This window comes from Macaca thibetana, chromosome 2, assembly GCF_024542745.1.
Source record: "Macaca thibetana thibetana isolate TM-01 chromosome 2, ASM2454274v1, whole genome shotgun sequence".
NCBI lineage: Eukaryota > Metazoa > Chordata > Mammalia > Primates > Cercopithecidae > Macaca > Macaca thibetana.
This window is the reverse complement of record NC_065579.1, coordinates 56,991,856-57,019,212: the sequence shown is the minus strand read 5'-3', so window position 1 is coordinate 57,019,212 and position 27,357 is coordinate 56,991,856. Positions and strand designations below refer to the sequence as shown.

The 27,357-nt window shown below is 36.8% G+C and overlaps 2 protein-coding genes, 1 long non-coding RNA gene and 1 other non-coding gene across 4 annotated transcripts in view; 2 read left to right on the top strand and 2 right to left on the bottom strand.

Moving 5' to 3' along the window:
• Positions 1 to 17,289, top strand: part of GPR149 (G protein-coupled receptor 149) — an 89,433-nt gene extending 72,144 nt beyond the window's left edge. Inside the window, exon 4 of the mRNA XM_050778228.1 lies at positions 13,862 to 17,289. Within this exon, the coding sequence (XP_050634185.1) occupies positions 13,862 to 14,434 (573 nt within the window). The 3' untranslated portion in view covers positions 14,435 to 17,289. The remainder of the gene's footprint in view (positions 1 to 13,861) is intronic.
• DHX36 (DEAH-box helicase 36) overlaps positions 1 to 27,357 on the top strand; it is a 407,284-nt gene that overhangs the window by 325,721 nt on the left and 54,206 nt on the right. The gene's annotated exons all lie outside the window — the stretch shown is intronic.
• LOC126947515 (uncharacterized) lies at positions 240 to 26,382 on the bottom strand. The gene is made up of 3 exons (XR_007723112.1): positions 26,269 to 26,382; positions 21,485 to 21,633; positions 240 to 509 (listed from the first exon to the last, which is right to left on the bottom strand). It is a non-coding gene; the product is annotated as an uncharacterized LOC126947515 (long non-coding RNA).
• Positions 22,253 to 22,356, bottom strand: LOC126949539 (small nucleolar RNA U13). Its single transcript, XR_007723817.1, has one exon. It is a non-coding gene; the product is annotated as a small nucleolar RNA U13 (small nucleolar RNA).

Genomic DNA, 27,357 nt, shown 5'->3' with positions numbered 1-27,357 from the left:
TAAGGATGTTTGCATCTATATTCATGAGTGATACTAATCTATAGTTTTATTTTTTGTACTGTCTGTAGAGTTTTATTATTAGGGTAAAACTAGGTTTATAAAATGAATCAAGAAGTATTCATTCATCTTACATTTTCTGTAAGAGATTGTGCAGAATTTATATTAATCCTTACTTAAATACTTACTAGATTTCTCCAGAGAAAATACATGAGCCCAGAGAGGTTTCTTTTTGAAGGTTTTAAAACTGCGAGTTTAATTATCTTAATGGTTACAGGGATATTCAAATTATCTATTTTGCATTAGGCACATTGTAGTAGTTTGTGTTTTTCAAGGAATCAATCTACTTCATGTAAGTTGTCAAATTTAAATGTGTAAAGGTGTTTGTAGTACTCCCTTATGATACTTTCCATGGCTGCAGAGCCTGCAGTGATATCCTGTTTCATTCCTAATACCGGTAATCTGTGTCTTCTCTTTGTCACTGCTGCTAGAGATTTTTCAATTTTATTGATCTGTTAAAAAAAAAAAAAAAAAAAAAAAAACTTTGTTTCATAAATTTCCTCTTTGTTTTTCTGTTTTCAATGTCATTGATTTCAGCTTTTATCTATTTCGTCCTTTATATTTGCTTTCAGTTTAGTTTGCCCTTCCTCTTCTAGATTATCAAGGTGGGAGGCTAGACTATTGGTTTAAGACTATTCCTCTTTTGTAATGCATGCATTTAGTGCTTTAAATTTCTCTCTCAGATCTTCCCTAGCACAAATTTCAATAGGTTGCATTTTCATTTTCTTTCACTTTTTTTTGTTATTTCCCTCAAGACTCCCTTTTTAACTCTTAGATGATTTAGAAGTGTTTACTTTAGTTTCCAAGAGCTTGGAGATTGTCTTGCTATCTTCTGCTATTTATTTCTACCTTATTTCTGTTGTGGTCAGAGAACACACTGTTTAATTGTATTTCTTTTAAATTCCTTAGGGTTTGTTTTATGACCTAGATATGGTCTATCTCAGTATATGGTTCATGGGCACTTGAAAATAATGTGTGTTCTGTTGTTGTTGGATGGAGTGTCCTATAAATAAACATTTTCTATCCATAACATTTTCTACAAATGTTGATTAGATTTTATTGATTAATGGTGCTCTTCTACACTCTTGCTGATTTCTTTCTAGTTATCCTATGAATTGTTGAGAGAGAGGTGTTGAAGTCTCCAACTTATTTGTAAATTTGACTATTTCTCCTTTCAGTTCTATCAGTTTTGCTTTACATATTTAACAGTTCTGTTGCTTGCTCTATACATATTTAGGATTGCTATGTCTTCTAAGTGGATTGATCACTTTATTATTATATAGTAATTTTCCCTGTCTCTGATAACTTTATTTGGTCAGAAGCCTATTTTATCTGGTAGTATTATAACCACTCTTGTTTTTCCTTTGATTGATGTTTGCATGATAAATCTTCTTTTTTTACTTTCAACCTGCTTATATTATTATATATGAAATGAATTTCTTATAGACAATATATAATTGATTTGTGTTTTTAATCCATTCTGCCAATGTCTGGCTTTTAATTGGTTTATGTAGACCATAAGAATAAACTCCTGCAGAGGAATCTGCTGTCTAATTCGGAGATAAAGATTGTAGAAATCATGTTTTATTATCTACCTCTTTCTAGTCTCAACTATTGGCACTAGACACTAGGATTAGAAACCTTAAAAACATCTTAGATTCCTCTCTCTTACTCACCTTCCAATAATAACTAACATTTATGGAGCACTCACTATGTATGAGGCACTCCCCTAATCATTTCACGTGCATTAACTCATTTAATTGTTATATTTTGCAAATGAGACAACTGAGGCTTAGAGAAGTAAGGATTATAGAGATAGTGACTCAGGTGTATGCGACTCCACAGCAGTATCTCCCCACGACCCTCCCCAGCCTCAATAGTTTTGCCTTTGCAATACTTCTATAGCCCATCCCACGTTTGCCATTTTTGCTACCTATGGAAGTTCAGATCTTGTTTTTTCTCTCCATGTATGATTTTAAAAACCTTCTATTGGCGCTCTCTTCCACCACACTCTCCTTTCTCCAATTCATCTTAGACCCTCAGTGGCATCATGGAAAGGATTTGGAATGTGAGCTGAATTTAGATCATAGTTAAAACTTTACCTTCCTGTATTACCTGGGCAAGTTAGTTAATCTCTTCATATTTAAATTTATTTGTCTGCAAAATGCAAATAATTTTACCACCCACGTGATAATATTATATATTTCACTTGTAGTAGATTTCACATGTAATATGATTTGGCAGTGTCCCCACCCAAATCTCATCTTGAACTGTAGTTCCCATAATCCCCACATGTCATGGCAGGAACCCGGTAGGAGGTAATTGAATCGTGGGGACTGTTACCCCCATGCTGCTGTTCTCGTGATAGTGAGTGGATTCTCATGAGATCTGATGATTTTTATAAGGGGCTTCTCCCCTTTGTGCTCAGCACTCCTTGCTGCCACCATGTGAAGAGGGATGTGCTTGCGTCCTCTTCTGCCATGATTGCAAGTTTCCTGAGGCCTCCCCAGTCACACTGAACTGTGAGTCAATCAAATCTCTTTCCTTTATAAATTACCTAGCCTCAGGTGTGTCTTTATTAGCAGCATGAGAACCAACTAATACAATATGTAAAATGCCAAGTGCAGTGCCAGCACATACTAGACACTTAATATATATTCATTACCTTCCCTTATTACCTCCCTATGACTCAATTATATCATCTACGAGTTCAGGATAATTACTCTTTCTATTTTATAAGGTTGTTGTGTATATTAAATAAGAAAGTACATAGAAACTGCTTAGCAAGAAGGTTGATACATGGCTGTTATTCAGCAGGATCAGTAAATATTTTGGGGGATGGATATCAATCCTAAAAATCTGTTACTGAGTTGTTAGAGTTTTCATCTTTAAAAAGAATAAGCTGGCCGGACGCTGTGGCTTCAAGGTGGGCAGATTACCTGAGGTCAGGAGTTCAAGACCAGCCTGACAAACATGACAAAACCCTGTCTCTACTGAAAATACAAAAATTTAGCCAGGCATGGTGGGGTACACCTGTAATACCAGCTACTTGGGAGGCTGAGGCATGAGAATCACTTGAAGGAGGTGGAGATTGCAGTGAGCCAAGATCATGTCACTCACTCCAGCCTAGGTGACAAAGTGACACTCTATCTCAAAAAAAGGAAAGTAAAAAGAAAAAGAGAAGAAAACAAAAACCTTAATTTGTAACTTGAACTTTTTGAGGATTAAATGTGAAATGTGTTAAAATTCTTAGCACTTTTCATGCCTCTTATAGACCCTTGATGGAGGCCCTCATTTTCTTGCCCTTGTTCTCTCTTTCCTTGAGGAATTCATGTGTTTTCTCTAATTTGTGTTCATTAAACATTTAAATGAAAATGACAGAATGACACAAGGTATATTCTGTGAGTTGAATATGTGAAAACAGTAACCACATAGTTTTGCATATTGAATAAAAAATAAAGTCCAAAAAGTAAATTATTAAAAATCTATTTTTGTTTTTCTCACAAAGTTCTTGTTCTTCATGCTATTTTTTTTTCCACTCTCAATGTCCCTATCTCTACTAACCATCTTAAATGGTCGTGTTCCACTTTAATTCCTCAATGTCTGTACTTTAAGAGGCCTAAAGTCACCCAAGTCACCTAACGATCATCTATATGAGTTTAATTGAGATTAAAATTGTCAGTCATTTGGGTTACTCATGAGTTAGTGACAGAATTCTACCTTGCAGGGCAGAAAACCTACAGCTGACTCTTAGCTAGAGCAGATTTCTTTTAAAATAACAACATGATACAAAAAATAGAAAGAGCACTTAACTGAGAGTTAAGAAAACTGAGTCCTGATGCCAGTCCTGATACGACCTATGTGACCCTGGGCAAGTGTTTGATCTCTCTGGCTGTGAGTTCTTGTTTCATAAAATAAGAAATTTAAATGCCATAGTTTCTGCTAAGTGCCATGATCCTAGGTGCTATATTATGTCTTTCTAAAACTGGAATGATTCAGATTATCAACAGACTACTTCACCACCTTAGGAAAAAAATTTGCAGCAACTCTTTTTATATTAAAATTTCACCCTGAATTCACCCGGAGGCTCATAGTGAAGAAATCAAAACATTCAATGTGCCCAAGGTCAGTAAGTCTGAATCAATTATCACAGGAGATTATGGGTGCTAATGTGTTTACATGGCATGCTCTCTTCTCCTGGAGCATTTGTGTGGCTTAAAGACTGCTCTTTATTACCAAATAAAAAAGCTCCTTGCCACCTACACTCAAGAATATAGCAATAATGGATTATCATTATTCCTGACAGCATATGCTAATTCATAGACTTTTAAACAAAAAGAAAGCAGAGACTACAAAATGAATCGTTCTATGCTCTCTGAATCTATCATTCTTTGTCATGCAATAACTTTCACATACAATTCAGTGCCATAATATTTTATTTTGATAAAAACAATCTGTTCTAATATGACCTTCTGATGTACTTGTAACTATCATCATTTATTATATAGGGCTGTTTAAATATAAATGTTAAACAGCAATGTTTTAAAAGATGATCCTATTTTTGCGCGAAAAGTTAAAATATGGAATCTGGAAAGGACATGAGGTCAGTTTTGCCAATTTATGCACACTTTTGTTTATCCATTCTACAGATATTTCTGAGGGCCTGTCATATGCCAGACACTGTTATAGGTAGCAGAGAAGATAAAGATCAACAAGGGAATGTTCGCTTCCTTTGAAGAGATTACATTATATGTGGATTTGACAGAAATGGCCACATAGCCCCAGTGTCCAGAAAAAGATGGTCTGTTGTAGGACTTTTAAAAATAAGTTTTTTTCCAAATGTATTTTTGTACATGTTTGCATACAAGATTGAATTAGTTTCCTAGGGCTGCCGTAACAAATTATCACAAATCAAGATGTTTGAAAACAACAAAAATGTGTTGTCTCACATTTCTAGAGACCAGAAGTCTGAAATAGGGTGTCATGAAGACCATGCTCCCTCTGAAAGCTCTTGGGGAGGATCCTTTTTTGCCTCTCCCTAGCTTCTGGTGGCTCCAGCAATCTTTGGTGTTCCTTGGCTGGTGACAGCATAACTCCAATTGTTATCTGCATCTTCACATGACTGTCTTACCCCAGGTACATCTGCGTCCAAATTTCCCTCTTCTTATAAAGATAAGAGTCACTGCATAAGGCCCATCCTCACTCAGTATGACCTCATACAACTTGCTTACACCTGCAAAAACCCTATTTCCAAATAAGGTCATATTCACAGTTTACAGGGGGACACGAATTTGGAAGAGGATGCTATTCAACCCATTACAAACATGAACATAAACCAATATTAACAGTTTTTGTATCATATTCTACTTCTTTCAATTAATGTTCATTTTCTGTTAAGATACTATTGCCTTTTACTTTTGAAGTCTCTTTTTGAAACTGTCCTTAAACTTTCTGAATGATTTTCAAATTTGTTGGCTACATTGTGGTTTGTGATTCAAGTTGTATGGTATTTCCCTGTTTGTTGTTATTGTTTCCTGAGATGAGACTCTTTATTTGAACTTTACATTGGCGGCTTGTTGGACTCAAATGTTTATAATAGTTTTCCAGTAAAATTAGTGAGGATAATCTGACTTATTACAGACACTGGACACTTTGAGAGTGTTATATATATTTGTCTTACTAGAACCATAGGATTATTTTAATCACTTTTCCTTTTAGATAATTTTAAAATATTTCTTTCCTGTCATAAGTGCCATTCTCTACATTTTTTCTTTTTCTTTTTTTTTTTAAATGTGAATGGGAAATTAGCTATACACCAATTGAGACTCTCATTCTAGTCAACCAAACCATTAGGGCAAATTTTTGAAATAGTGCCCTCTACTCAGCTTGTCTCTTGTCTCTTAACCTAAAAATAGAACAAACCCCAACACATACTCCAGATGATGAACCCTGCGGCTAACTACCAGCATCCAGCATCGGCAACACACTCAGTACCCTGCCCCTACATCCTGGATGCCTTTCTAGCAATATTTTGTAATCTCTGCCTCCTTCGCCACCTAATAAACTTCCTTGATCAAGAGTAATCATGATCATAAGAAGATAATTTAGAAATATAGAAATACTGAAAGTGAAATGCCAAGCCACTATTCACTCCCAGAGGAAACAATTCTTGGTGTGTAGCCTTTCAAACTTTTTTCTATGCCTGTCGTATATAGGTATGCTTGTATGTCTGTGAATCTATTTTCATTCCTATATACATGTTTAATTTTCTGGGCTGATTTCTCATGATTATTTTTAACAAGAAAACTAGATTTTTAACAAGAAAACTAGATCATACTGTACAGATTGTTTTGCAATTTGCTTGCTTTTATATCTTAAAATGTATGGAAATTATTTTACCCGGGCAGAACTTACAGCCTTCCCTCAGCTGTTCAAGATAGCTTTTCAGGACATGACTGTATCACAATTTATTTAACTATTTTCTAAATGTAGATCTTTAGACTGTTTCTAATTTGGGGCTTACAAAAGTGCTGAAATAAACTAACATTATGATGTTCTGGTATTTGGAGGAACCAACTCACAGACATAGGGTCAATGGTAAGCATATGTAATTTTTATTTTATAGTCAAATACAATCAAAATGTACTCTAAAGATGGCATCAATCTTTTTATTTCTGCTGGGTTTTTTTTTCTGTTTACCTTTTATGGAGGGCATTCTGAAAAGCTAAAATGACCATTGTTTTTAGTTACTTTTAAAATTATTTGTAAGGCCGGGCACAGTGGCCACAGCTGTAATCCTAGCACTTTGGGAGACTGAGGAGGATGAATCACCTGAGGTCAGGAGTTCAAGACCAGCCTGGCCAACATGGCAAAATCCTATCTCTTCTAAAAGTACAAAAATTAGCCAGTCCTGGTGGGGCACCCCTGTAATCCCAGCTACTTGAGAGGCTGAGGCATAAGAATCACTTGAACTCGGGAGGTGGAGGTTTCAGTGATCTGAGATCACATGTACCACTGCACTCCAGCCTGGGTAACAGAGTGAGACTTTGTCTCAATAAATAAAATAAAATAAAATAAAATAAAATAATTGGTAAAATTGCACATATTTTTATGTGTTTACTCTCCATTTTTCTTTAATTGTTTTTTGCCCACTTCCCTTTTCCATTTTTCTGCCAGACTGTTTATCTTACTGATTTAGAAGAATTCTCCATAGCATCACTATTCAACTTTGTTCTATATGGACTACAAATGTATTCTTCTAGGTTGCCTTTAGTCTTTCACTTTTGTTTATAGTATATATTTCTATGTAGACATTTGAAAGTTTTTTGCAATGAAATCTGTCCATCTTTTACTTTGTGGTTTCCAGTTTTCATTCCAGATTTGGAAAGGTCGTATTCACTCAGCACTTTAAAATAATTATTAAGAAGAATTTTTTTAAATGTTTGCATGTAACATCAGAAAGCTATCTAACTTAATTTTGTAATGGATAATGAATAATATGTAAAAAGTTTATTTGAATAATTTATTCTGTTTTTTGTTTGTTTCTTTTTAAAGTATAATTACCCTGCTTATTTTGAAATGCTATCTTCAGCGTATACTATATCTACTTTCTTGGCTGTATATTTTCCTTCATGGATTTACCAAATCTTGCAATGAATACCCTGTATTAATTGCTGTAGCTACATATTATACTTGGGAATCCACCTTATTGTTTGTTTCCAAGTGTTCTTGGTTATCTGCAAGCATTTACCCCTGAAACTATATCTTAAGAGAAACTTCTAAAACAAAATTTCAGTGGAACTTTTATTAATATTGTATTAAATCAGTAAACTAAAAGAAAACTGCCGTAGTCGCGAGAAAGTTTTCTCATGCAGAAACATTATTCTTTCGCTCTTATTCAAGATTTCGTTTATTATTGCTGTTTTTTCTTCATAAAGTCTCACATACTTCTATAGTATTGTTGCTATTTTGGATGGTACCTTTTAAAAATTATTTTTCAACTGGCAATAACTATTGATTTCTTAATATTTTTTACCTAAAATTCAGCCACCTTGTTAAACTCCCTAATATTTTTAGATTACTTCTTTAGAATTTTCTAGGAAGATAATATTTTCATCTGTAAATTACAATAATGTTGTCTCTTCTTACTCATTATATATATGTCTTATTTTTTTCTTGATTTTTTGCACAGCTAGGACCTCTAGAACAATGTTAGACAATAATATGAATATTATCTATAAAAATTGAGCCCTGCTCTGGGAAGGATTCTCAAGTCTTCTTTTTCTCACCCCACCTACGTTAGGCACCCCATTCCATTGTCTCATAATACCCCAGCCTGGGTCTATTTTAGCATCAAACACATGGACATGCAATTGTTCATGAGCTTGAGCATTTCTGTATTCTATGTGCTCTTAAGGTATGAAAGTCTCATTGTTGCATTGCTATGGAGTTACTGGCTAACCCAGTTCTTACTACATAATAGTGGTTCAATTAGTTTGTTCTCTTAGCTCTTTTTTTTTTTTTTTTTTTTTTTTTTTGAGATGGAGTCCTGCTGTGTCGCCCAGGCTGGAGTGCAGTGGTGCGATCTCGGCTCACTGCAAGCTCTGCCTCCCAGGTTCACGCCATTCTCCTGCCTCAGCCTCCCGAGTAGCTGGGACTACAGGCGCCCGCCACCATACCCGGCTAATTTTTGCAATTTTAGTAGAGATGGGGTTTCACCGTATTAGCCAGACTGGTCTCCAACTCCTGACCTCAGGTGATCCGCCCACCTAGGCCTCCCAATCTCTTAGCTTTTAACTCTATATTAGTCTTCACCCCACATTCCTAAGAGAGATGGAAGATTCTGTCAGCTTCCTCCTTGTATCATACAGATACTACTTTTCAGTTTTACTTCTCTTTCAGTTCAAGCTCCTATTTTCTCTTACCTAGAGAAATGTTTCTCTAACTTAAATAATATACTAGTCTCTTACAAAGGAAAAAACTTTATGAATCTCGCTGTCAAATCAAGTTTTTGTGATTTTGCTTAAAGATATACAAATAAAATTGGTGTAAACTTCTTACACTTACAGTTCTTATACAAATCTAAAACCAAACCAAATTTTTACATTTACTACTTTCAAAACTAGCATAACTAAAATGACCAAATTACAGTCAGTACTGTTTTGCCAAAACTAACCTATCAATTTTGAATTAATAATATAAAGATGTACACTTAGATCTGTTTCTATATAATCTGTCTCTGTGTTTTTTCCTCGTTTTTTAGTTGTGGTAAAACACACATGAAATTTACTTACTATCTTAACTATTTTTTTTGTTTTTTTGAAACAGAGTCTCGCCCTGTAGCCCAGGCTGGAGTGCAATGGCATGATCTCGGCTCACTGCAACCTCTGTCTCCCAGATTCAAGCGATTCTTCTGCCTCAGCCGCCGAAGTAGCTGGGATACAGGCGCATGCCACCATGCCCAGCTAATTTTTGTATTTTTAGTAGAGACAGGATTTCACCATGTTGGTCAGGCTGGTCTCGAACTCCCAACCTCGTGATCCACCCGCCTCAGCCTCCCAAAGTGCTGGGATTACAGGCGTGAGCAACCGCGCCCGGCCTTTATCTTAACTGATTTTAAGGGTAGAGTGCGGTGGTATTAAGTACATTTATATTGCTGTGCAACTATCACCACCATTCATGTCCAGAACTCTTTTCCTCTTGCAAAACAGAAACTCTACTCATTAAACAATCACTCTCCATTCCTTCTTCCCTCCAGCCCCTGGAAACCATCATTCTACTTTCTGTCTTTATATTTTGACTACTCTAAGTACCTCATGTAACTGTAATCATACAGTATTTGTCTTTTGGTGACTAGCTTATTTCACTTAGCATAATACCTTCAAGTTTCTGTGTTGTAGCATATGTCCAAATTTTCTTTCTTATTAAGGAGAATAATATTCCATTTTATATATACAATATATATTAATATTATATGCATGATAGATAACATATAATTAATTAATAATATATTAATATTAAGGTATTATTATATAACATATAATTATATATGCTATATATATACCGTATTTTGCTATCCATTTATTCATCAATGGATATGGGTTGCTTTCATATTTTACCTATTATAAATAATGCTGCTATGAACAAATATACCTTTGAGACCCTATTTTCAATTCTTTTGAGTATCTGCCCAGAAATGGAATTCCTGGATCACTTGGTAATTTTATTTTTTAATTTTTTGAGAAAATGCCATACTATTTTCCATATCAACTGTACCATTTCACATTCCCACCAAAAGTGCTCACATGTTCCAATTTCTCTATATCCTTAACAATATTTATTTTCTATTTTGATAGTAGCCATCCTATGGGTGAGGTGGTATCTCATTATAGTTTTGACTTACATTTGTCTAATGATTAGTGATGCTGAGCATCTTTTTATGTGCTTCTCAGCTTTTTGCATATTTTCTTTTGAGAAATGTCTATTCAAGTTTCTTGGCCATTTTTTAATTACGTTGTTTATTTTTGTTGTTGTTGTCTGTGGTTTTACCTCTATAACTCTCAAATAAACACCACTCGTTTGAATAAGAATGTTTCACGAAATGATTTTAGTAACTTGAGACTTTGTGTGCTCTTTCAGAAAAATCAGACTTCATATATAGCCAAACTCTGGCACTATGCATTTCTCAAATGCCAATTTTAATGAGCTGTCATTTGATAATTCAGTAAAGCTTGTTCGTTCATTTTAAGGTACGGTTAGCATGGGGAAGTTATTGAAATCTGCATTGTATGGATGCATAAAATCAGGTGCAGAAAAATTCTTTGTTACTTTTGCTTTTGTATCAACTACTTATCAGTCAAGCAAGTTGGCACATATAATGACATAATTATGCTGTTAAAGCTCTAGCAAAAGTTTCTTTAAGATAGCCATGCCTATACTGCTGGGTACTGTCTAATAACTCATTTTTTTCATCACATTATTAAGTTTTAGAAACATTTTTTAAGCACCAAGTTTGGGTGTTTTTTTAATTCTGTAATAAATTAAAATGTCAGAAGGTTCAGCTTTCAAATTAACTATGTCTCTTAGGCTGTATTTATAATTCACATTATTAAATAATAATATTCTTAAATTTCTAATTCACATTATTGAAAGATATTATTAAATGACAGTCAACTTTTCTGACTGAATAATGTTTCAGTCAATTTTTATTCAGAAAAAAAAACAGAAGTTTCAGTCTTTGATAACAAAAATGTTTTCTCAGGATGGAAAGTTTTCAGTATAACCCTTTAACTGGTGATTTATCACTCAGAAAGCAAGGTTTTAAAATTGTAAATCTTGACCGGGCATGATGGCTCACACCTGTAATCCCATCACTTTGGGAGGCCGAGGCAGGCAGATCACGAGGTCAGGAGTTCGAGAGCAACCTGGCCAACATAGTGAAACCCTGTCTCTACTAAAAATACAAAAACTAGCTGGGTATGGTGGCATGCATCTGTAGTCTCAGCTACTCAGGAGGCTGAGGCAGGAGAATCACTTGAACCCAGGTGGCGGAGGTTGCAGTGAGCCGAGACGGCGCCATTGCACTCCAGCCTGAGCAAGACAGACAGAGCAAGACTCTGTCTCAAAAACAAACAAACGAAAAAACCTGTAAATCTTTTTTTGATTTTTAAGATCAATTTCACGTGTCCCCTCTCCACAATATGAAATCTCCCTACCCACAATAGTCATTCCTTGGACCTTATAGTATTTGGTACCTATCTCTCAATTACTACATTTAGAACTAAAATTTTTATTTTGTCTCTTTACCTGACTTTCTCATCCAATCATCTGTGGGGTCTTAAGAGGTAGCATCTCCATACATCCAATGCAACCTCAGAATCATGTACATCCTTACTTAGCAAATGTTTAATAACTGGATGTACAATAATAGGAATGAAACCTACTTTTCTTTTGCCAGAAGTTGCCACCACTCAAATATTAATAGTCTGATGCTGTGATGAACCTGTGTGGTTCCTCTGTCTCTCTTACTTCAGCCAGCATTACACATGTAGAGTCAATGACGTTCTTTTCCTTGGCAGACGGCTGGACTGAACATTACAATGTAAATTTTCAAAATTTCCAAAACTTTAGAGTGCAAGACTCTACAGTTAGGTTTCTAGGTCTCCTTATGAGTAAAGAGAATTCAAGACCCCCTCACAGAGAATAACCAGGAAAGAATGATCATATGTCTCACAGCCCACACTGTATTTTTCTGTAGTCTCTCAATTCAAGAAGTAGAGCATGAAGGCACCCCTAATGAAATTCATCCTCTTTAAAACTTCTTTAAATAGAAAATAATCTAAACTGTTCTCCAATAGTGAGAACCAGTCTTCCTCTAGCCACTGTTGGGTCCAGATTGAAAATGCCCATAGCAAGTAGGGTGATCAATCTCCCACTGTCCCGACCCCTGCCCATTTGTCTAAGACTGGGGGATTTCCTGGGATGCAGAAATTTCAGTGCTAAATATGGGACAGTCCCAGGAAAATTGAGAAAGCTGGTCATCCTAATTTGGAAAAATGCCATTATCTCCCATGCCAGTTCCCCAGGTGGACAGACACACTTAGGCCAATCCAATTAGTAACTGTAGGCTTTACAGGTGGTAGGCACTTAAATAAAAAGTGTCTGTGTACCTCTACCACCACCACCACCCCCCTTATTTATTTATTTATTTATTTATTTTGGACTACAACATTTCTTTAGTTAGAGCAAGCGATCCCAAACTTTACTATGCAACAGAATCACCTAAAGGGCTTGTTAAAATACAGATTGCTTGACCCTGTACCTGGGTTGAGATCTAATTGAGTAGGTCTGGGATAGTGCTAAAAACCTGTATTTCTGACAAGTTACCAGAAGCTGCTGATGATGCTGAGTTGGAGACTCAGTTTTGAGAATTACTGCTCTAGAAGTTTTGCACATTATCATCTTCTGGGACTAACACATAATCAAAAATCAAAACATGTCAGTTGAAAGTATGAACACATGAATCAGCAATAAAAAGTACAGACTATTTTAAGAATCAATCTTATTTTCTACATTTCTGAAGCACCTTTCAGTGGTAAGTACAGTTTTTAAAAAATCTTAATACACAAAGCATAATAGAAAAGGTTTACACTTTTAGGCAAGTTTTTGAAAGAGGTAGAATAGTATTCTTTATTATTGGATTTACTTTAATGACTGATTTCTCTGTAGAAAAGTAAGCACACCGTAGCGTAATTCTGGTGACATTTGGTTCCTCTTATGTATACTCAAACCTAACAGTTGAAATATCTTTTGTCCTTAAGTCACAGTTTCACAATTATCATTTACTGTAGCATACCAAACAGGAAAAAAAAAAAAAGTTCATGTTGATAACACAGTCTACATTTCTTCCAACTTTTGCAAACATTTTAATGTAACTGAGTGTGTATCACAAATATAAAAGCAATTTCAGATTGTAAATATGCATTCAATTTTATGTTCAAATTCTGCCTTTGAAAACATCTATTGCTTCCCATCAGTACACACCTTTGCCTTTAACTGGGGAGATATGGCCCTTATCTTCAAATAAATGTTCCTAACTACCCTCATTAAATGTCTGATTTGACCTAGGAGAAACTGACGCATGGTGCTTCGGTGGCAGTATTTAAATCCCATATCTATAAAATGTTTCTAGGGAAATTGATCTGAAATAGAAAACTTTTATCATTCTGATGAACAAAATGAATTTCTAAATGTCTCAGCCTCAGAAACTAGCTTTCAATAATAACAATTCTGTTTTTGTCCCCAGCGTTCCGGTGGTGCCCTTGCCATTCCCTTGTGTGCATTCCAGGGGACTGTGTCTCTCCATGCACCTACAGGGAAAACCCTATCTCTTTCTACCTATGAGGTAAGCGCAGAAGGGCAAAAAATAACTCCAGCCTCTAAGAAAATAGAAGTCTATCGATCCAAAAGTGTTGGCCATGAACCAAACTCAGAAGATTCTTCATCCACGTTTGCAGATACCAGTGTGAAAATACACTTGGAGGTTCTTGAAATTTGCGATAATGAAGAGGCCTTGGACACTGTGTCAATCATTAGTAACATCAGCCAGTCCTCCACACAAGTCAGATCTCCATCCCTACGTTACTCCAGGAAAGAAAACAGGTTTGTTTCCTGTGATCTAGGGGAAACGGCCTCATACTCCCTCTTTTTGCCCACCAGTAATCCTGATGGTGATATCAATATCTCCATTCCAGACACCGTAGAAGCACACAGGCAGAATAGTAAAAGGCAGCATCAAGAGAGGGATGGCTATCAGGAGGAAATCCAGTTGTTAAATAAAGCTTACAGAAAAAGAGAGGAAGAAAGCAAGGGTAGTTAATGGGTATTTGGTCTAACAGCAGCAAGAATGGATCTGCAACGTCAGCTGTGAAACTAACACCTTTGTTATGAGACTGATTTCCTTTTATTTGTTGGTTTACATAAGTTTTACTGATTTAATAGTTAATTTTTTGTGGGAACAACTAGAACTAGTGTAAACAATTAAGTGCATTTGATGTGTTAGCTAGAGATCACACACTGTGGTAATTAAAATCTGTTCTAAATCAAATCTTGGCCTACTTTACTAGTGTTTTTGCTTATGTTTGTCAACCTCCTAGTAAACAGAAAATTGTATAAACTCAGTTACTATACTGTTCCATGCATATGTTTCTACATATAATGTTGGCCTTTACTGCAAAGGGGTAAAAAGAGAAAGTTTGGGAATGGAAGAAATGTAACAAAACTCCAAATTGTATTTGAAGGAACTTGCCTAAATGTGGCTAGCAAAACAAGCTTATTACACTTACTGCTTTAGCTTTACATTCTTCTGTAAAATGAAAAATTAGCTTCCAACTGGGAAACATGCATGTTCCTAGTCTATAAATAGTTGTTTCCTTCATTTCTACCAAATACAAATTGTTTACTGTTTTTTCTTTCTTTCTTACCTATAACAGTGTTCATCTTTTCAGTATGTCAAGACTGTCTCATAAAACAAGTATGTTGTGTGTTAGAGGTGGAATTAGAAGTATCTTTAATTCAAACATTATTGGAAAAAAGTTGTAATCATATAATTGTATACTTTTTCTGAAATTTTTTTAACTTGAGTGGAAATTGGGGGAAAATACTGGCAGATTCGGTTCTGAGAGGTGCCTTCAAACATGGTAGGCTTCTGGATACAGCAGTCCAAAATCCTGTAAGTCTAAAACAGAAGTATCTGTTTTTAAAGCTATGGATTGGGCAAACTTTCTTAGTTATTCTTGAAACAGAAAAGTTTACTTCAAATATTATATCAAGTTTAGGTGCTTCTTTGTTTCTTCTCTAAAGACGTGTTGTCTCAAAGAAACAATTGAACCTATTTTATTAAGTGATTGTAAGACATACATTTCAAGACAATTCTAGAAGGCATTACATTGCAAAAATGCAGGAATCACCTTGGCAGAATAATAGCAATGTGTATTTCAAAAATTATAAATTGATTTCTCTTCAAATTGCTTTATTCTAACCTTCCTGTAAACATATATGAAATATATTACCTAAAAGTTTATTTTCCAAAGTTACTAAGTTGACACTTTACGTGGTCTTAGACTTTGTGCCCCTCCCCTCACTCATATACTCTATTTATTTACAGATGAATGAATTGTATTTTAGAATGATTTATTTCTGTTTCTACTTTTTTAGCTTGAATGAGAATTCAAAATTGCTTGACATGGGCTTTCAGAATGTTTCATCTTCAAAGGGTGTTTTGTTGCCACAAGGACAAGTCATTTTCAAAATAATTATTTCAATGGACTTTCTCAATCTTTAACTTCTCATTATCTAGTTGTCTAAATCTGGGAAACATATGTATTACCACTAATAATGTTTGTAAAGCAAGCCTCAAATAATGTGTAACATATGAATTCAAAGTCAAATGTATTCTCATTACAAATATATTTTATTTTAAAAGACTGTATCACCAATATTAACAGCTATTTTCACACAGTGACAAATGAACAGATCAATCAGATATTATAAATCAGTAGCATTAAATGTCTTTATAAAAGAAAAATTGAATTGAATATTCTAATAATGCTTTGTAAAAGATAGGCTTTGATATCTTAAACTTAGATGTATAATTTTCTGAAAGAGAAAGGTGATATTGCTGCTTTAAAATGCAATTTCAGGCAAAAAGTAAATTAGACACAGGATCATAATAAAGCTGAAAAACAGCAAAGACTTGGAGGCAAACACATTCTTTATAACTGCACAGCAATTTGAATGGGACAGAGATTATAACCGAAATCAAGGTTTAAAGAGCATTAAGAAATAGATAGAAGATAGTAATGCCCATTTTCCCTCTCATTTTATTTTAACTGAACAAAAGTTTAAACTAGGGGAATTGGAAAAATAATTAAGATATTCCCATTTAATTGCACTTGGTTGTTGAATTAACTGTATAATGGATGCACATAAAAATTCTGCTGCATTGAAACAACACCAGGATTATTTAGCCCAAAGTCATAGTTTGAAAGGCTAATTAGCATCATATTACTAACATGTAACACTTCAAATTCCAAGCCAACAATAGCTAAGTATACAAGAAAAATCTACTAGAGCTGTGCTTAAGCATGAATGGCGCTCCAAATCCTTGTTAAGGGAGGAGAAGATTAAACTACACAAGTTCACTTAAGTCTACTTACTCTGTAGAGTGATTGATTATAAAAGTGTTTCTAGTAGAGGAAATAAATACCTTTATAGATATATTGTGATATAGCCAAATACCTTACCCTTGTATAGTTATATTGTTCTTCTTATTAATAAATATTCTATTTTGTATAGTTATCTCTTTTCTCTATAAATTGATGTATCCAAAGGCAAAAACTTCTTGTTACCTAATAAAAATATCACCATCTGGTGGTGACTCCTATAAACTGCAAATACGTAATCCCCAAGACTCCCTAATAGTATAAACACCTAATCCATAATCCCTAAGACTTCTGAGAGTTGTGACTGACAGAGGCAACTCTTTGAAGATAGCAAATGCCACCATATTACTTAAAATATAATAAAAAGTCTTAGTTATGCATTTTTGGAAGCTTTTCTTGACATGTGTCTGTAATATTGGATTTTATAAATCAATTTTCTCTTAATTTCTTATACTTTTCAGCTACCCTAATTCATTTCTTCATTCTAACATTTAATAAATGACTACGACATACTAAAAATTGTTCTAGGTACTTGGTTTTATAACTTTTGAACAAAACTCAAACAAAACAAATATATGTATTTATATTTACTGAGTTTGAGACAACCACAAAGTCAGAGAACACAGTCCACACAAGATTGCTCTCACTCGTGACACAAATTGCAAATTCAAGGAGTTCCCAAAACCACTGCTAGTTTCAATAACTCACTAGAAGGGCTCACAGAATTCATAGAAAACTGTGTACTCATGGTTATGGTTTATTACAGCAAAAGGACACAGAATAAAATCAGCCTAGAGAAGAGGTCACAGAGCCAAGTCTAGGAAAAGTTGTAAATGTGGAATTTCTATGGTACTCTCCCCATGGAGTCATGGATGGCATCACTTTCTTTGGCGTCGATGTGTGACAACTTGCACAGAATACTGCCAAGCAGAAAAGCTCAACTGAACCTTGGTGTCCAGAGTCCTTACTGGGGCTGCATCATGGTGGGAGCAAGGGTAAGCATGGCTGACTACTCACATGACTGATGTCTCTTTCAGGCTCTCCAGGAGGCCAAGTTGATACAGAATGCCCAAAAGTCCCCTCTCCAAAACACATTGTTACTATCTGCTGGTCCAAGGCCCCCAGACAAACAAAGATACTCTTCAGCCATGACATTCCAAGGGCTTAGAAATTACCTCCCCAGAAGCTGAGGACAAACGCCAAACCTCTCTTTGGATAGGTTACGTTCTTTTCTATACATTTATATATATACATATGGTAGTGATAAGTGTGTGGTACATATATATGTATGCTGGTATTAAGTGTATTGACAGAAAATAGGGACCAGAGGTAACAATGGCCAAAGAGTAAAATTAGAATAAAGGGACAAATATGGGAAGAGTGTTTGTTTTCAATAATTTAGTCAGAAAAGCCTTCACTGATAAAGTAATATTTCATCAGAGCCTCAAATAAAGTGAGGAAACATGCTATGTGATTATCTAGGGAAATCACAGTCCCAGCAAAGGGAACAGCAAGTATCCAGAAGTAGGAGTGTGGCTTTTGGAATCTGAAACCATTAAGGAGGTCAATGTGAATGCAGCTGAGTGAGAAAGGGAGAAAGTGGTTGGAGATAAAGGCAAACAGATAATAGCAGGAGGAGACGGGCTATTAGTGCCTTGCAGACCAGGTATGAACACTGAGTCTTGTTTTAAATGAAGTGAAAAGCCATCGGAGGGCTCTGAGCAAGAAAGTGACATGATCTGATTTCAAAAATGATTGTCTATTGCAAGGGCCAAAGACTGTACAGACACAAAAACCACCACAGAAAGAACACTTAGGCTATTCTAATAGTCTAGGCTAGAGATGATGTTGGTTAGGTTTAGGGTGGTAGTAGTAGAGATGGCATTAGAATTGTATTCTGATGCAATAAGTGGAGAGGATTTCCTTGGTAACATGAAATAAATCACACATTTCTTAAAAGCCTATGAAGCCTATAGCTTGAGGGAAAAACAATTATCACATTTATTTTCTGTCAATACTCTGCAATATCTCAATGTTTCTCCACTCCTCTATGTATCACAGAGGCTAGAAGACAGAAAACTTTGTTTCCAAGACCCTCTTTTCTGCAAAGTTCAGGTTTAGCATCTAACAATGAAAGGCATTTGTACAAGATTTGGAAGGCAGAGAGCAGCAGCAGTTAAATGAATGTTCCTTATCATTCCTTTCTTCTTTAAGATATGGCTCAGGGGTCTAGGTTCATGTAGTTTTACAATGTTAATGTATGGTTCTTATGATCATTTTGCTCATCTGCATCAGCCGACAGATTGGGAAAAAGACATGAAGGATTCTGCACTGGAGTGCTTGGTGAGACTGGCTTGGAAGAACTGCACCTCAGTCATTGCAGCCTCTGTTATTGGATAGAACTCAATACAGAACCACAGCTGATTCCAAAGAAGACTAGGAAATATATCTAGCTGTGTACATGAAGAAGAACCCAAACTATGGCGAAGAACTAGCAAGTCTGTCTCTGTTGCATGCCCTATAACCAACTAGACAATCACATACTGTACCATAAGAGAATGTAAATAGCGCTCCCTGCCCATTTTTATAAGCTGCAGAGGCAGAGGCATTGCACACAGTAATTGAACAACAATACATTTTCCCAACTTTGAATTGTACGGTCTTAACCCTGAATCTGTGACTTCAACACTCTAGTTCAGACTATAGTGCTCCAAATGTAAGGTGGTTTGTTTATACAATCTCTTTTATAGCTTAAAGTACAAAGAAGATCATATCTGCTAGTCTTTCCTACAGCCTTGAAGTCTTAATTTCAAATACATAGAGAATACATATACACAAACATTCATACACAGGCATAGAAACATATATTCCTCTCAAAAATAGGCAATCACTTTCCAGAATTGAGCAGTCAAAGATCCAAATGTAAAACAACTTTGAACACAATCCGTTGCAATGTTATATAGAGCAGTTTAGATAATCGAAGGCATGTTGTTTTTGAAACACTTTGTTATAGAGGAAGACCTTTGCTCTACCTTCACATATATGTAGTCTCACTGGGTAATTTTTCAAGAATAAGGGAAAAAATATGCCTCAGAGGTAAATTGTATTCTCTACCACTTAGTAAAAATACAACTTCTAAAAACTTCCTTTTTTTTTTTTTTTTTTGAGACAGAGTCTCATTCTGTCACCCTGGCTAGAGTGCAGTGGTGTGATCTCGGCTCGCTGCAACCTCCGCCTCCCAGGTTCAAGCAATTCTCCCGCCTCAGCCTCCTGAGTAGCTGGGATTACAGGCACCTGCCACCACACCCAGCTAATTTTTGGTAGAGATGGGGTTTCACCATGTTGTCCAGGCTGGTCTTGAACTCCTGACCTCAAGTGATCCGCCTGCCTCAGCCTCCTAAAGTGCTGGTATTACAGGCGTGAGCCACCATGCCCAGCCCCAAAAACTTTCTAATGTCAGGTCAAAAAATATTAGGAGTTTAGACAAAGCCATGGTTAACTACTTAGCGTGGTAAAGTTACATTATCTACTTGCTAACTGAACCTTAAAAGGCTTTATATTTTCATTATCCTTTTTAAATTAAAAAAAGTTCTATTCATTAAAATTTCTTAGTACTCTCACAATACTTTTTCCTAAGATCTAAGATTGCATGTTTACACTAGGTGAGGAAAATCCACCAATTTAATGAGATTGTGTAGTTTTAAAAGGAAAATATATTATGAAAATCTCTCAAGAAGGTTTTTAATGTGGATCTTGAAACCCTATGACCTTACAAAGTCACAATTTTTGTTTTCTTTTTTGTGGGAAACAGATGGAATTAGTAGACAGAAATGGCATTTGTTCATACAAATATCTGGTTCACCTAGCATAGTGTTTTTCTAGAATTGTTTTCCTTCCATTCCACATGCTCTTCTCTTCTTCCATTTTTTTTTTCCTGAGACAGAGTCTTGCTCTGTTGCCCAGGCTGGAGTCCAGTGGCATGAATGCACTCACTGCAGCCTTGATATCCTGGGTTTAAGCTATCCTCCCACCTCAGCCTCCCAAGTAGCTGGGACCACAAGCTTTGCAACACAATGCCTGGCTAATTTTTGATTTTTTGTAGAGACAGGGTCTCCCTGTGTTGCCCAGGCTGATCCCTAATTTCTGCATCCTGCTCTTCTAATGTGACTTTGGCTCTATACTCCCATGGTGTGCTAAGGCCCTAGCCACCCTTAAACCTAAGTGGACACCTGTAACTGTCTCAACTAGTAAAACATAGAGGAAGTGATGCTATGTGACATTTGAGACTAGTCCATAAAGATGTCAAATGTTATGTACTTCTACCTTGCTTGGTGACACCTGCTCTTGAATCCAGCTGCAATGCTGTGAGGAGGCTCAAACTAGGCCACACAGAGAAATCAAATGGAGAGGCTATGTGTAGGTGTTCCAGTCCACAGCCAGATTTTACATTCTATAGAAGGGTACGGTCACTTTTATCAGCATGTCCCTATCCCCACCTCCAAGTGGAAGTAGAAGTTAAAGGTTTCATTTTCCAAAAACACTGAAGAAAATCTCCTTCACCCCATGCCTTTATGAATATTACAGCTATGAATAAATTATATAAGAGTTGTTTCACAGGGTTCAGATTAAAAAAATGAATAAAAGATTCCCTGATCCTGAGAAAATTGTGACAGTTTCCAGTGGTGGTGTGGTTCTGTGTGGCTCACCTTTGCTGCATTCCAGACTGGACAGCAGGTATGATGGGGAGAGCAGGAGCTGGACACCAAATGCTGTGGGTTTGAAAGCGATGGCTGTGCATTCTGTGGCCCAGGCCATCATTAATGAAGGGGACATTTGGAAGAGACATCTTGGTTGCCTGCCCAAAGAACAGCACACAACAGAGGACCAGTCAGAGAAACAATGGCAATTATAATGAACCATTCTGTTTGTTTTCTGGCATTAGGTAGTGTAAACAATTTTGTGGTTCTGATGAAGACAGGGAAAAAAGAAAAAGCAGGTAACAACTGACATTTTCCTTCCCATCAATATCTCTCAGGTCTTTCATTGAAAATCTTCCTTTTGTGCAGATTTTTACTACAGTGACATTTGTCCTAAAGTGTTCACCTAAAGGAATAGCCTCAAGTAATACCTTAAGTACTAGTTCATGCTGAAGAAGCATGGAAAACAGTAATTTCACATTTATAACTAAGAATCGACTTAGGATCAGCAAACATGAGGTGAAGGGCAATAAAAGACTATCAGAAAATAGAGATAATGCTAACTTTCTCTGGGGCTGTCATGAGGATTGTGTGAAATGAGATAAGGAATTGTATTACTTTTCTAGTATAGCCATAAGAAATTACTACAGAGTCTTAACTAACACAAATTTACTATCTTAAAGTTCTGTAGCATAATGTTTTGACAACAGTCTTCATTGGGCTAAAATCAAGGGGTCAATATTGTTGTATTTCTTTTTATTTATTTATTTTTCTTCATGTTAGATGAGCAATGTGCCGATGTCATAACAAGGTTAGAGGGTGGCACATCTCACACGTGCATATGAATACCCAATGATCATGCTCATGAACTACAAAAGGATCAGTATGGTTCTATTCTTTCTGGAAGCCCTGGGGGAGAATCTATTTTCTTTTCTAGTTTCTAGAGGCTGCCCGAATTCTTTTGCTTGTGACCCCTTCCTCCATCTTCAAAGCCAGCAACAGTTAGTAAAATCCTTATGTCACATCACTATGACCTTCTGTTCTGCCACCCTCTTTTACTTTCAAGGACCCTTATGATTACATAGGGCTCACCCAGATAATGCAGGATATCTTCCTACTTTAAAGTCAGCTGCATTCATCAGGTTTCCCAGAGAAACAAAACTAATAGGATAGCTATAGATACACAGAAACTGAGCTATATCATGAGATTGGATCACAAGATTATGGCGACTGAGAAGTCCCACAATATGCTTTCTATAAGCTGGAGACCTGGGAAAGCTGGTGGTATAGTTCTAATCCAAGCCTAAAGGCTTGAGAACAGAGTGCTGATGTCCAAGAACAGGAGATGGATGTCATAGCTCAAGAAGAGAGAATGAATTAGCCTTCCACCTTTTCGTTCCACTTGAGCCCTCAATGGATTGGATCAAGCACACTTACATTGATGAGGGTGATCTTCTTTACTTAGTCTATGAATTCAAACGCTAATCCCTTCCAGAAACACCCTCACAGACCCACCTAGAAATAATGTTTTACCGACTCTCTGAGCATCCCTTCGCCCAATTAAGTTGACACATGAAATTAATTATCACATTAGCTGATTAGCAACCTTACTTTCCCCTGGCCGTGTAATATATTCAGTTTCCAGGGAGTTTCCATGAACATCTCGGCCAGGCACAGTGGCTCACATCTGTAATCTCAGCACTTTGGGAGGTTGAGGTGGGAGGATCACTTGATCCCAGGAGTTCAAGACCAACCTGGGCAACAGCAATACCTCATCTCTACAGATTTAAAAAAAAAAAAAAAATAGCCAGGCATGGTGGTGTACACCTGCAGTCCTAGCTACTTGGAAGGCTGAGGTGAGAGGATTGCTTGAGTCTGGGAGGTCAAGGCTATAATGAGCCATGGTCATGCCACTGCCCTCCATCCTGGGCAACAGAGTGAGAGCCCCCCCCCAAAAAAAAACACACAAGGACATCTTTGGGGCCATTATTCTGCCACAAATGCCTGTCACCTAGTCTAATACCTAGCAAATGCTAAGTGACAAACAAACACTAATTCTCTTCCAACCTTACTCTCTGTATTAGTCTGTTTGTGTTGTCATAACAAAATACCACAGCCTGGGCAGCTGAAACAACAGAAATGTGTTTCTTAAAGTCTGGAAACTAGGAAGTCCAAGATCAAGGTGCCAGCTAATCCAATTCCTAATGAGAGCTGTCAACGAAGAGTGAAACTCTCAAACATTTGAAGAGATTTATTCTGTGCCAGATGCCAATGACCATGGCCCGTGACACAGTCCCAGGAGATACTGAGAACATGTGTCCAAGGTGGTCAGGCTACAGCTTTGTTCTATATATTTAGGGAGACACGAAACATCAATCAATACATGTAAGATGTACATTGATTCCATCTGAAAAGGTTGGACAACTCAAAGGAGGAGGGAGTTTTCCAGGTCATAGGTGAATTCAAAGATTTTCTGACTGATTGAAAGAGTTTATCTAAAGACCTGGAATCAACAGAAGGGACTGTCTGGGTTAAGATAAGTTAACCCAGTTGTGAGTTGTGGAGACCAAGGTTCTTATTATGCTGATAAGGCCTCCAAGGTAGCAGACTTCAGAAAGAAGAGATTGTAACTATTTCTTATTCAACTTAAAAAGGTTCCAGACTCTTAGTTAATCCTCTCCTGGATCATGGAGAAGATCTGGAAAGGGAAGGAGATTCTCTACAGAATGTAATTTTCCCCATGAGAGACAGCTTTGAAGGGCTGTTTCAAAATATGTCAAAGAAATATATTTTGGGGTAAAATGCTTTCTTTCAGGACCTACTGCTATGTTGATATCATATTGTTACAAAGAGTCCGTTCTGTCAATCTTAAGGTCTCTACTTCAACATTAATACAGGTCAGCCATACCTGATTCCAAAGGAAGGAAGGTATAACGAGGCATGTCCAACCTCCCATTCCCATCATGGCCTGAACAAATATTTCAGGTTTACTTTAGAATGCTCTTGGCTGAGAGGATGGATCCATTCAGTTGGTTGGGAGGGCTTCCAATTTTATTTTGGGGCAAGGTGTGGTGGCTCCCATCTGTAATCCCAGCACTTTGGGAGGCCAAGGCACGAGGATTGCTTAAGCCCAGGAGTTCAAGGCCAGACCAGGCAACATAGGACGACCTCATCTCTACCAATGTTTTTAATTAGGTGGGTGTGGCAGTACACGTCTATTGTCCCAGCTACTCTAGGGGGCTAAGATGGGAGGATAGCTTGAACCAGGGATTTCAGGGCTGCAGTGAGCCATAATCGTGCCACTGCAACAGAGTGAGGCTCCATCTCAAAAAATAAAATAAAATAAAATAAAATAGGAAGAATTTTAGTTTTGGTTTACGGAGCTATTCCTGGAGCATAGATGGCTGTTTTGTCCTCACATGTCCTTTCCTCTGAGAGGGAGGAACTAGCTCTCTGATGCCTCTTTTTAAAGGGCAGTAAACCTTTTATCAGGATCTCACCTTTACGACCTCATTTTGATTTAATTACATTTTTTTAGAGGCCTCTTCTACAGCCACACTGGGAGTTAGGGCTTCATGGTGAATTTTGCATGAACACAAAGATTTAGCCCATAGCACTCTCACCATTTTCTTCCCACTTGGCCCCTATCATCTTCAATATGCCTACTCAATCTCATCTCTTAGACAATTGACATACTTTTCATATTAGGAGTGTCCAATTGGGATGCTTTTGTAGAAATTATTTATTCCTATGACCTTAATCACATGTGCCAAGGACTCTCAAAACATATAATTTCAGTATACTCTCTTTGTGCTTTTCACTTTTCAACTTTTCTTTTCTTTCTTTTTTTTTTTTTTTTTTTTTTTTTGAGACAGAGTCTAGCTCTGTTGCCCAGGCTGGAGTGCAATGGCACAATCTCGGCTCACTGCAACCTCCACCTCCTGGGTTCAAGTGATTCTCCTGCCTCAGCCTCCCGAGTAGCTGGGATTGCAGGCTTGCACCACCATGCACAGCTAATTTTTGTATTTTTGGTAGAGACAAGGCTTCACCATGTTGGCCAGGCTGGTCTCAAACTCCTGGCCTCAAGTGATCTGCCCACTTTGGCCTCCGAAAGTATTGGGATACAGGCATGAGCCACCACACCCGGCCTCTGTGCTTTTAACTCTTATAGCCAACTGCTTTCCAGATACTCTGTTTGTATGTTTCATAAGTTCCTCAAAGTTGAAATGTACAAATAAAACACATTAACTCACTCTGCCCCCCACCCCCAAAATGTTCCTTGTCCTATATTTCTCGTCTCAGGATATGTGTCTCCTCATGTGTTAATAATTCAAATCTTAAACTTGGAGTCATTTAACTCTTCTAATTCTCCACATTCAATGAATCATCAAATTAATTTTATCTTCTAATGTCCCCTGATTCCAATTATTTCCATATGTAATACCCTGTCATCCCATTTTGCCTCCCCTACATCATAGCACATTAACTAGTTTCCCTGTATCCACTCTTGTCTCCGCTATTTATTTCTAATTGAAGCAGTCAAAATAACCACTCCTCTGCTTATAACATACCACTGTTCCTGAAGTGGCACATAAGGTTGTCCATAATCAGACCCCTATCTACCTCTTTGGCCTTCCCTATCAGTCTTTAAGATTCAGGGTAGTTGTCTAAGCTCTCCGATGTTTCACATCATCATCTGTCTTTGCATATTGTTCTCTACACCTGTCATACTTTTCTTCTGCCCATTAGTCTGGCAAAAATCTACTTATGTCAAAAGTTGTTGCATAACTCACCTAACTCCAAAATTAAATTCTTTTGCTGTAATATCTCATGCCTCTTAGGGAGGAAAACTTTTTGTCTATCCTCTTAGATTCAGTGTTTGCAGGTCCCAGAGTTAAAGTGACAAAACAGATTAGCAAGAGAAAAGGCAGACTTAACCACATACATAATAGAGTTCACAGAAAAAGGTGATTCAGGGAGGCAGAATTCCGGCTTATCTACCATCTTAAAAGGGAAAGGGAAGGGGAAAACAGCACTTATGGAAAAAACAAATGACTTTTAGAAAAAATAAATGACACCTTAAAACAGATGCCAGATATGATAGCTTTGCGACAATGTCTATTCAAGCGTGTTGCCAGCTTCTAGCATCCAGTGATAAGAGTCAGTCTTCCCTGGTTTCCCTCCCAGGGAGGAGATTGATTTGAATTTTTCTGCGTGGTTCTGCGTTTAGACAGGTAGATTTCAGAAACTCAAATGTCTTTGCTCAAAATAATTTTTAAGTCACAGTGGTGTATCGTAGACCCCTTCCTGGCATACATTTCCCTTTCTTAATTCACTGCACAAAGATAGCCTTTGTCTTTCCCTTAAGACTGTAGGCAAATGAAAGTTAATGCCATACTTGCTTTGTTCAGTGAGTATTCCCAGCACCTTTACATCAGTTAACCATAACATGAGCTATATATCTCCTGGTGAACATCCAAGCCTGTGTGACCCAATTACTTGATTATTCAAGAACAGCTTGCACAAAACACTCAAGTGTTCTGGTTAATAAACAGTATATGGTTTCAAATGAACATATGAATCTTCAAAGTAGTTTATTTACATTGCCTAAGAGCTCTGCACTGAATTTGGCTAGACACGCTCATCTTACACTATTGGATAAATGTAGTAAATAGTGACAATACTTTCAAGGAGGTTAAGGGTGTTTTAAATTATATGTTTGAAAGATTGTCAGGCTGTTTTCAAGACTTAAGAAGAACTCATTTTTTAGAGAGTTTTAGAAGACGGCGAACTGATACACGAGTTCTTTCGTTTCAATCAACGTTTACTACCCTAGGACCTAAGTGCAAGAAAATTGCGGATTTTACCAGGAGTAAGAAAGT